The sequence below is a fragment of the Quercus robur genome, chromosome 5, assembly GCF_932294415.1.
Source record: "Quercus robur chromosome 5, dhQueRobu3.1, whole genome shotgun sequence".
Lineage (NCBI taxonomy): Eukaryota > Viridiplantae > Streptophyta > Magnoliopsida > Fagales > Fagaceae > Quercus > Quercus robur.
The window spans coordinates 35,399,359-35,410,364 of record NC_065538.1 but is presented as its reverse complement, the minus strand read 5'-3'; the positions used below and the strand labels follow the sequence as shown (position 1 = coordinate 35,410,364).

At 33.7% G+C, this 11,006-nt stretch overlaps 1 protein-coding gene across 1 annotated transcript; it reads left to right on the top strand.

Annotated features, from left to right (window-relative positions):
- The first annotated feature begins 3,838 nt into the window (after nt 1–3,838).
- Nucleotides 3,839–7,754, top strand: LOC126725852 (probable N-acetyltransferase HLS1). The gene is made up of 3 exons (XM_050430836.1): nt 3,839–4,157; nt 4,436–4,563; nt 6,606–7,754. The coding sequence occupies exons 1-3, from the start codon at nt 3,924–3,926 to the stop codon at nt 7,471–7,473; spliced, it is 1,230 nt and encodes a 409-aa protein (XP_050286793.1). The 5' UTR covers nt 3,839–3,923; the 3' UTR covers nt 7,474–7,754.
- Nucleotides 7,755–11,006: the final 3,252 nt, after the last annotated feature.

The window sequence follows — 11,006 nt, the reverse complement described above, 5'->3', positions numbered from 1 at the left end:
GGAGAGGAAGAGAGTGAGGGAATTTGATGAGACTCTAAGGTAGAGATTGTGGGTGAAACAATCTGGTTTTTCTTTAGGGTTTCTCTCTCAAAATTCTCTCTGGAAGCTCTCTTTCAATCGTGGGTTAAAAGGGTATTTATACTGGAATGAAGAGGAATGCGAAACGTCAGGTTTTTCCAAAACAGGGGTGGCTCGCGGCTTGACCTCGCGGCTTGACCAAGTCGCGAGATCCAGTCGCGAGTTAACCGTATGGCCAGTTGTCCTGTTTTGTCCTGTAGTGCTCCAGCTAGCATGACTGTTCATCTTCCAGCATGCTTGGCACGTGTGCATCTTCTGGCGGGTTGAAGCCGCGAGTCCACCCGCGAGTCCCAGCCGCGACACTCTGTTTTCTTGCACACTCTTGAGCAAACTTCACTCTATCTCACTCACTACCCTTACAACAATCCCACCTAAATACAGGGTTACTAAATGCTGAATTACAAGCAAATTTGGCATGGAATAAAGCCAATTAGATGGTTGAATAAATTCAACCTTACAAAACTCAACAAGTTGTGTATATATTCATGCTTTTTGACATGCATCGAAATGCCATATTTCGAAATTTTTTTATCTTTTATGTGTATCTTTGATTTGTTAACGTAGTTCCTAGATATGGTTTTTGAATTGCAAAACAGGTTAATGGAAAAATTATTATTTAAAAAATTATTTATTTATTTTTAAATTTATTTTTAATTATTATTTATTTTTAATAAAAGAAATCAACCTATTGCAATGAGATTTTCAAAGTAAATTGTTGCAATATGTGGAATTTATTGCAACGAAAATCTAACATTGCATAATCCTATTTCCTTGGACTTTATTACAACGGCTTGCATCGACTTTTTTGTCGTTGCAATAACACCTTATTACAACAATATTAGTTGTTATTGTAATGAACTTTTTTGGTTGTATTATTAAGTCTTTTTTCTTGTAGTGATATATATATATATATATATATATATTTATTTATTTATGTTTTGTTCGCTCCTATGGTTTATTTTGCTATATCTTCGTTAGCTGGAGAGCATTATTAAGAACCAACATGATTTAGACCTATAGCATTACATTGTGGTCATGGGTTATTATCCATATATTCACTAGTTAATAGGATAAGAAGAATACACATACGTACCTTGGGATCTCAAGTTAGAAAAAAAGAAAAGAAAAAGGATAAAAAACCTATTATTGTCTTAATTAATTTTTTTGAGAAATTAGTGTCTTACTATGATGATAAAAAACTATTATTAGGAATGGATGCCATGAATTAAAACTCTCTAAAAAAAAACATGATTTAGACCTATTGCATTATACTGTGGTCATGGGCTATTATCCATATATTCACTAGTTATTAGGATAAGAAGAATACACATATATACCATGGGATCCCAAGTTAGAAAAAAAGGATCATCTTGATCGTAAATAATGCAAGCACATTAATTTTTCATCCTTATCTTTCAAATTTTTCTGAAGTGTGATAATGATATGTGCTCATCTCTTATTTTTGCTGAAATGATATATGCTCATCACATTGGTGCCAAAGTGGCCCATAATATTCCTATTGTAGCGAATTACGGGCCTTTTTGGTCTTCAAAAATTACTCTGTAACATTTGTAGTATGTAGAATTTTTTATTGGGGTAAGAAAAATAATCCCCAAATTCGAAGGTAGGTTCAAGTGCGCGTTATTGCATCATCATCAATTAATAATCATGTCCCACATTTAAATGGCAAACGTCATTCCAATTAAATTAATTAACGAGGTAAATCAGCTTAATTAATTAGGATTATAATTAAGGAAGATTCTATATAGGGTCTTAATTGAACAATTGTAAACTTGTTCTTTTATTACACAAGCACAATTAATTCTTGTAAAGATAAACGAACAAACTTATAGAAAACCATAATTAATATATATATATATATATATATATATATATATAGTAATCATAATCCTCACAGGACCACATGTTCACCAATAACGGTGGTGTGCCACCCCATCTACCTCAATAATTGGTAAAGAGAAAGTAATATACATATATGAAGATTAAGGAATTTAGTTTACATTTTATTCTAAAAAAAAAGTTACTTACATTTGAGCTCATCTCTTAGCACACATGGCAACATGATTGTGGGTGTCATACTGAGGTGAAAAGTGAATTTAATTTCAGCTCAATTAAATAACTGTATCCGGCCTTGTGTTTTAGACTTTTAGTTCACTTTCCTTTTTTTCAATTTTAGGGAAATGCTAATGAATGCTCTTAGAGCATTAGTTAACAATCCATTTAAAGAAAGTTTTCATGGAGGAAAAAAAAGTAATTAATATTTTGACAACTTTTTTCATTTCTCATAAAAGTGGTGTCAAAACTTTCCTAAAATGGATTGTTAACCGCACTCGTTAGCATGACACACTTAATTTATATAGTTTGTTGAAATTTTCAATTGTATTCATTTAATACTAGAAGATTGCTGAAATCATATTATTGAAGTCATCAAACTAACCAATTATTCGTACTATTACTCTCTGAGTTTTATAATTAAAGAGTGCCATCATCATGTGGGGTTAACATATTAATTAGTTTACTTTTCTCGGCAATGGATTTTTTATAGATGACTCGGCTTCTTGGTGACAAAATAATTGTCACTTCTTTTTTGAGATAACAATTGTCACTTCTTAATTAATCATAATAACGAACTATACAGACACATATATTACGCATTGTATTAATCAACCCTCAACTAACGGTGCTTATTTTATATTTCATCAATTACAATAACTATGTCTATTTTTCACTATATATATATATATATATATATATATATAACAAATTATAGTTGATAAAGCACACCCACATTAAACTAGAGTATATTTTTAGTCCTCAAAATTTGAGGTTATTTTCATTTTTCCCTTTTTAAAATATTTATTTTAGTCCTTAATGTTTAATTCAGTTTTTATTTAGGTTGTTCATATTTTATTTAATTTTCTATTTGGCCTTTAATAAAAATGAATATTTGAAATGTAAAGAGTCAGACAAAAAATTAAATCAAACATCTCAAAATGAAAATCTTAAAATGTGAAAGGAAAATATACGAACGAATCAAACATAAAGGTAAAAATTAAAATTTTGTAACTTAAATATCCAAAATGAAAAAAAAAAAAAAAAAAAAAAAAAAAAAAAAAAAAAAAAACCCAAATTTTTAAGGTTAAAATTGTATTTTAGTCTTTTTTTTTTTTTTTTTTTTTTTTTTTTTTTTTTTTTTTTTTTTTTCCTAGTGATTGCTACAGGACTATTGTAATATAATTTCGACCACAGAGAACCACTAAAATACAGAGCTACTACTGTCACTATTCCCATCATTATATATGCCCATTACTACAAGCTCAAACGACACTACACATGTTTAGACTATACACCAATTTTTTTTTGTCCTTTTTTTTTTTCCTTGGTTTTTTCGATATATAGACACCACGTAGCTTGATGAATCCAAGCAATAATTGAAATAATATCTAGTATTCTGGTCCCGATCACAGATGAATAAGATTGAAAAGGGTATATTCATCTTTTGGGCTTATTTATTTATTTATTTTTTGATGGGGATCTTTTGGGCTTATATATTCAAATACATGCATGGAGAGAATGTGTAACATGATATGATTAGTGTGACAGTACTGCTAGAAATTAAAAGAAAGTCCACTGAAACTGGAGGAATCTCTCCATGTCAGCATATCCTCCCCCACGCGATTATATATATATATATATATATATATATATATATATTGATGTAGCTCATAGCACAATATCACAAACAAAACAAGATAATTAATATTCCACTCTATTATATCTACACATTTCATTTGAGTTGTACTGTGTATCATATTATCTCTAACATGTCAGTGAAGGTAGCCGCCGAGTACTTGCCAAAACAGGCCTGCAGGGTTGAAACAGCAGAGAAGAAGGTGGTTGTAGTGAGAGAGTATGAAGAGAGAGAGAAGTTGGCAGTGGAAGAGCTTGAGAGACAGTGTGAAGTAGGGCAGCAGCAGCAGGGGAAGCCTTCACTTTTCACTGACCTAATGGGCGACCCCTTATGCCGTGCCCGTCACGTCCCACTACACATCATGCTGGTAATTTTTTTTTTAATATTATTAATTGAATAATTATTCCATTAGTGTTCTAGTATGATTATAAGAAATAATCATTATGGAATGATGTTCTTGGGGACGTGACCAATTTGCCCAATTTATTCAAAATAGTATTGTGTTTGAAACTTACTTTGATGCTTAGTATATGTGAATAAAATCATCATTGTTTTAAACAGAAATTATGATAGCTAGCTAGGTTTGTGAGATTTTAGTTTTAGTTTTATTTTTTTTATTATACGTTTTAAATATGATGTGTACAGGTTGCGGAATATGGAGAGGGAGAGATTGTGGGGGTAATAAGAGGGTGTATAAAAACTGTGACGAGGGGGAATTCAATTTATGTAAAGTTGGCTTATATTCTGGGACTACGGGTCTCTCTCACGCACAGGTTCTTCACTCTCTTTCTCTCTTACATCTTTTGCTTTCTTATTTGATTCTAGTCCCATTCCCACCCCCATAATAAAAAGGAAAGCAAATAAAAGAAATAAAGAAAGGATTTGATTCGATTATAAAGAGGACGCAATGCTCCTTGTATCATGGAACAAGAAATTTAGAGTCACAATTATTTTTACAAAAAAATTTCGCAATTTCTAAGGTGAAAAATTGTTAATGACAAATAATAAAATTGTCCAAAGTATTATACCTTAATTTGCTTTCACTTCTTGTATTTCCAAAACATCCAAAATTCAAGTTATTCATCTTTATTATAACTACTAAATTATAAGAAAATAAAATAAAATAAAATGACGGAATAAAAACCAAAAAAAACTTGTTAATATTTTTTTAATGCGAAAATTATTATGCGTAACTTTAGTCATCCAATAAACGAGAGTATTAATCAACCAAGAGAGGAAAAAATAAAATAAAGGACAGATGAAAAGGCAGCTGGCTAGCGTTTCACTCATGCGTACTTCAAATTCCCATTCTCCTCTTGTTTGTACTTGTCCTAGAGTGCCTTTTTTTTTTTTTTTTTCTTTTTTCTTTTTATGAAACTTGTACTAGATTGCTTTATTTATTTATTATATATAAACTTGTGCTAGATTGCTTGCTTCACCTACAATGGTCCGTATCCCTGGTATTTGTATCCTCTCCCTTGCAGCTGGTGGGTCTCACTCAGTTATGAGGGAAAGGATAAATACACCCATAATAAGATATACTTTCTCTACATAGGAAGTAAATACGTGTGTTATTTGGTGTTTATCTGAGCAAGGGTTTGGCATTGGACATGTGACATTTATTTGACACATGTTAAAATTTTAACAGATTCAGTTCACACAAGTATTGGATCCATGCCGGTCGCTATCTCATTTTTATTTTTTATTATGATTATTATCTTTTAAAAAAAACACAAATAAAGAGAAGGCTATATGTTGCACTGGCATTTCTTAATGATAATGTCAAAAATCGTCAATAAGTCACACAGTCCTCATGTACGTGCTTGAGACAACACTTGCGAAACAAAAGCAAAGAAGGCCTTGCAGAGAGTATCAATGTGGTATCGGCCAAATACCCTCCGAAGGTCAAGTTAGAGAACTTTCATAACTCTAGAGTGTCAGAATTGGGGTAAATTATGTGTACCTTGGTGTGTGAGGGTTTTGAGATTTTTATAGTAGCATAGAGTTGACATATGTTCCTTGGCATAGATGGCCTTTCCTTGTAGGGAAGATCTTCATTAATACGCATATTTTGCGAGATCCTTTCCTTGTAAGAATCCTCTTGATTATGGTTAATCGTGAGGCATAAGATTTTTCCTTATATACTCATGCGTGGAGACCAAACATGGCCATGTCAAACCTGTCAAAGGTTTACTTATCCCCTTCAGCTTCCTTCCATCAGCTTCTTATCTCGTCTATGCATTCTGGTCATCATATTCAGGTGTCATTGACTTCAAGGTGCAGCCATCGGCCTTGAGGTGGAATTGTCATTTATGTCTATGAATGCATAAGTAAGGCTGACAAGTTCATTAGGACCGTCGGCTTTACCTTATGTAAACGAGTTTATCAAACTTTTAGACTTATCCTTATAACTTAACTAAAATTTTCTTCGACATTTAATTAGAGTGATAGATGTCACTAGGTAAAGCATCCCTTGGATATGATACAGGCCACGAATTGTTACTTTTGTAGTCTGCCATGTTATTGTATCTTCTAAAATCTTCCTTACTTTTTCCGAATAACAGTCACTTTATAAAGTACCTCACAATTATTCGTTTCTTTATGTTTTTATTTTGTCATCACTATAGCTTTAGGTACTTTAGTTTTTTTTCCTGGTGTTAGGTGCTTAATTTGGGTCCTTGGTCGACCAAGAATAATGGTTTAATGGTTTATAACCTATTTTAAAGTCAAATTCCACTTTAGAAGATTCGAAGAGATAACCATCATATTTCAACCACAAATATTAATTCTGAATTCTTTGAAACTTGGCTTGCAGGAGGCTTGGAATTGGCACAAAACTGGTTCAGAAGTTAGAAGAATGGTGCAAGGAAAAGGGCGCAGAATATGCATACATGGCCACCGATTACACCAACGAGGCCTCCATTAATTTATTTACCCAAAAATGTTCATACATGAAATTTCGAACTCCTACCATGTTGGTACAGCCTGTTCATGCTCATCACAAGCCAATTGGCTCGAGCATTGCAATCGTTAAACTCACCCCACAACTTGCTGAGTCAATTTATCATCGAACCTTTGCCAATTCAGAATTCTTCCCTAAAGATATAGACAATATTTTAAGTAACAAGCTCAATTTGGGCACATTCATGGCTCTCCCCAAGAATTCCTTCCTTAAGTGGGATCCAAAAACAGGTATTCTCCCACCAAGCTTCGCAATTCTAAGTGTGTGGAACACTAAGGAAGTGTTCAAGTTACAAGTGATGGGTGTGTCAAAGTTAACGTACTTGTGTTGCATGGGAACTAGGTTGGTGGATGCATGTATGCCATGGCTAAGGTTACCTTCATTTCCTGATGTTTTTAGACAATTTGGGGTTTACACTTTGTATGGTTTGCACATGGAAGGTCAAACAAAACGTACTGCTCGCAGTCTCATGAAGTCTCTATGTGCATTTGCACATAATTTGGCTAGAGATGAGGTTGGATGTGGGGCTGTGGTCGCAGAGGTGGGCCAGTGGGACCCGGTTAGGGAGGCCATCCCACATTGGAAGAGATTTTCATGGGCTGAGGATCTGTGGTGCATTAAGAAGCTAGCAGATTCTAGTGAAAAATGTGACACAGCTGATTGGATCAAATCCCAATCCTCTAATTCATCTGTTATTTTTGTTGATCCACGGGATTTTTGACACCTTTTTAGCTTGATTGACTCACATAATTGTCCAATTGTAAGGTGTAATTAACCATCTAATTATATGTGTGTGTTTTTTCTTACAATAAATGAAGACAAGGGTAATCAAACCCAAGTTCTCTTGTAAAAGGATTCTCTCCATATAAATAATTGGATCATGCCATTGACTACCCCTTAAACCTATCAACATATTAGTTTGACTCTACATTATGAAATATATGGTGTCATATGAAATTTTACATTGCTTGAAACACTTATTGAAAAAAAAAAGGTTGCGAAATAGCTAATAGTCTTTCTCGTCAACCTAATTAAGGGTTTGTTTAGTTGGGATGGAAAAGTGGAAGGATAAAAGATATTATAACTTTTTCTCAAGGTGTTTGGCTGGGGATAAAAAAATATACTCCATTGTTAATTAAGAAAAAAAAATGATATGATAATAAAGTTGTGATTTACAAATTTGTTTTGTGTTGGCTTTTATTCCGTGCCAAATCTGATTGTAATTTTGTTCAATCTTTTGTACCCTGTATTTGTTGTGGGAATTTATTGTAAGGGTTGTGTGATAGTGAGAGAGAGTGTGAAGACTCAAGCTATTGAAGAATGAAGTGTTTTCGTGGGTAGCTTGCGACTTAGCATCCCGCGAAGTAACTCATGTGCCCTGCACATGCTGGAATGCGAAGAGTTAGGCTAGATGGAGACAGTTGTGTCTCGTGAGTATCTAGCGGGTAAGGCCTTCCCGCGAGACACCCACGAGACATTCTGTTTTGCTAGTCTGTCTAGTCTGATACACACTTTCTGTGCCTACACTATTTATACCCACATTACCCACAAATGTAAGAGAGAGTTTCAGAGAGAAAACCCTAGCTAAAACACTTGAGAGTTAGAAATTGTTCATTCAACAATTCTCTACACATTTTGTTTGTGGATTTTCCTCATCTCCTACCTTTCCATTTCCATACCATTGAGAGGTTAATAGCCTAAACACTTACCACACCTTTTGAGAGTGTCCACTGAGGTTTTGGTGCTGCTGGGAAACATTGGAAGAAGCCAAGGATGGCAGATGCAACATGAAGCTTGTTGCGGAATCCAAAGAGCTAGATAAGACACGGTTCCGAGAAGCCTTGTTGGAGTAAGAGCTTGGAGGGCTTAGGTACATAGGGTAGATTAGGCTTGGAGGGTCTCTTGCTTACCCATGTATCCCAACTGATTGTCTAGTGGATCGATTACTGCTTGGAGGGCGGCAGAGAGGTTTTTCGACTAGTTCTTCGGTTTCCTCTTCGATAACACATCGGCGTGTTATCTGTATTTATATCTCTCTTCCCTACTCTTGTTCATTTTATTTTATTACTGTGTTGCTTTAAATATGGATTAGAGTAGCTCTTGTGTTTGTATGCTTGTGTTTACACTATTCCACACTTAGTATTAAGTTAGTGTAAAATCAACCAAGCCGTAATTTGAATTGGGGGTCTAAACAAGCTCTTGTGTTTTCACACATTTCGAGCTTTCAGGTATATTGTATAGATTTACTCCTATGCCCCTATTAGCAAGAAAAAAAAAATTAAATAAGGGAAAAAAAAACTAAAAGTTAAGGGGGAGAGAAAACCAAAATGTAACATACTTAAAAAAGGGGAAAATAAAAAGCACAATTAAATAGGGGGGAGGGCAGATGGGTAATTTCCCATCAACCCCACTCTGTCTCCCACTTTTCTCCTATAATTTAAGGAGAAAATTATTTTATCCCAGATGATGGGCCTAGGAAGAAAATTCCTGGCCCCTATCTTCTCTTGCCCCTCCCCTTCCTAACCAAAGACCATTTTCTCCCATCTTTTCCCCACTTTTCTCTTCAACCAAACTTGTGGGGGTAAAAAACACTAAGAAATAAAAATAATATCAATGTAATTAATCGACACAACCAATTTTTATGGAACAAGAAGGTAATCCACAGTGGGAAAACTAAAGAGATGTAGTTAGAGATCAAGATGAACTATCTAGCTCTAATTGACTGAAAATGGCTTTCGCAAAGGTATACAATGATCTCTATAATATTACAATACAATTTCTTTCTCTCTCTATTTTTTTCTTCTCCAAAAAGCAAGATCCCCTTCCCTCGTGTGAAGGTCACCCTTTATATCCCCAGCTCCTCCTTCTCCAACTGTGTATTACCTTGCTGGATGTCAGAGGATACTTGTGTTGGAAAAATACATGTTTGTATCGCATACAAAACATATGCAGTGGAAAATTAACGGATCTACTTCATTCGCAATTGATAACATGTACCATGTAAATTTAAGAATAAAAGAACGAGAGAGTGTATCTTGGTGCAGTGAAATTCAAAACCAAATATTAGAAGTACTTGGGAACACTTTTAATCTTCACTCCAATTCCACTTGTGCCCAAGAAGTGTGGTCTATTAATCAGTTTATATGTATGTGTTCAAGGGAGAATAATAGAGAGTGTCTTACACTCACATACAAACCATTTCATTCTCTTTCAAAATTATGTGTGTTTCTCTCCTTATAACTGATTATCTAATTAGGCTAGCCTTTTAGGCCATTCCAATTGGGATTTAGTATGTGGCTTGGAGTGAGACCAAAAGGGAACAAATAAGACACTAGCTCCAATGGACTTTGGGCTTTTCTATAAACTCTTGACAAGTCCAAAGTTATCATTAATTATATTTAATACTACTATATAAATATAATTGTACTCTAGGCCTTATTAATAAATTATATCCCAAGACTTTATTGTACATACAACCTCTTCATAAAATATTTGTAGTAATATAAAGTTATGAATGTACACTGCCACTTTGAAGATTACTATATCTTAATCCTTGAGTACCCAGTTTAATCTTTTAAGTTATTTATCATATATTTATGAAATTTAATTTCATAAATATTTACTTTACTAACTCCTTACAAAAGTGGTTAGGCCTAACACCCTGAATAACCAAACTCGTTAAACTTATCTCAAATGAATATTTTATATCTCCGTTAAGAGATTATGAATTCCATCTTGAGAATATATGTTCCATCAACACTAAATGTGGCTACCCAACATACTGAGGTTTTGATCATGACTTTAGATCTCACTCCTGATATATCAAAGCAACCTACACTTCATACTCAGGTTCATTATTCTCTCAAGATTAAGAGTTTATCTAAGTAGAAGTTGTGAGATTTATTATTCATTTGATGGTCGTTAGGAGAATAATAAATCTCACAGCAGTCCAGTTCAATATGTCTTAACTCTTAAAACATATCAACATGCCAACTAGAAGTCTCCACTTCCATGATCAAGACAAATCATCTTAGTTGATATGTTATAGTCTTCACAGATGAAAGCCCAATTTTATCACTGACTACAAACTAAAATTCTGAGTTTACAAAGAACTTGTGTTTATATCTTCTGTGACTAAATTACATAAATCACATACTATGCATCTCATGGACTAAATGATAATGTCCAAATATTCATGTTACCATTATTTTAGATAATAATAAAACAACTTTATTAATTACAACATTAAGCCAT

What these genes read in the sequence shown, in the direction of transcription:
- LOC126725852 (XM_050430836.1), top strand. Translation starts at nt 3,924, where the DNA reads ATGTCAGTGAAGGTAGCCGCCGAGTACTTGCCAAAACAGGCCTGCAGG. An exon ending in TCCCACTACACATCATGCTG is followed by an intron (nt 4,158 to 4,435) that starts GTAATTTTTTTT and finishes TGATGTGTACAG; the next exon opens with GTTGCGGAATATGGAGAGGG. An exon ending in CGGGTCTCTCTCACGCACAG is followed by an intron (nt 4,564 to 6,605) that starts GTTCTTCACTCT and finishes CTTGGCTTGCAG; the next exon opens with GAGGCTTGGAATTGGCACAA.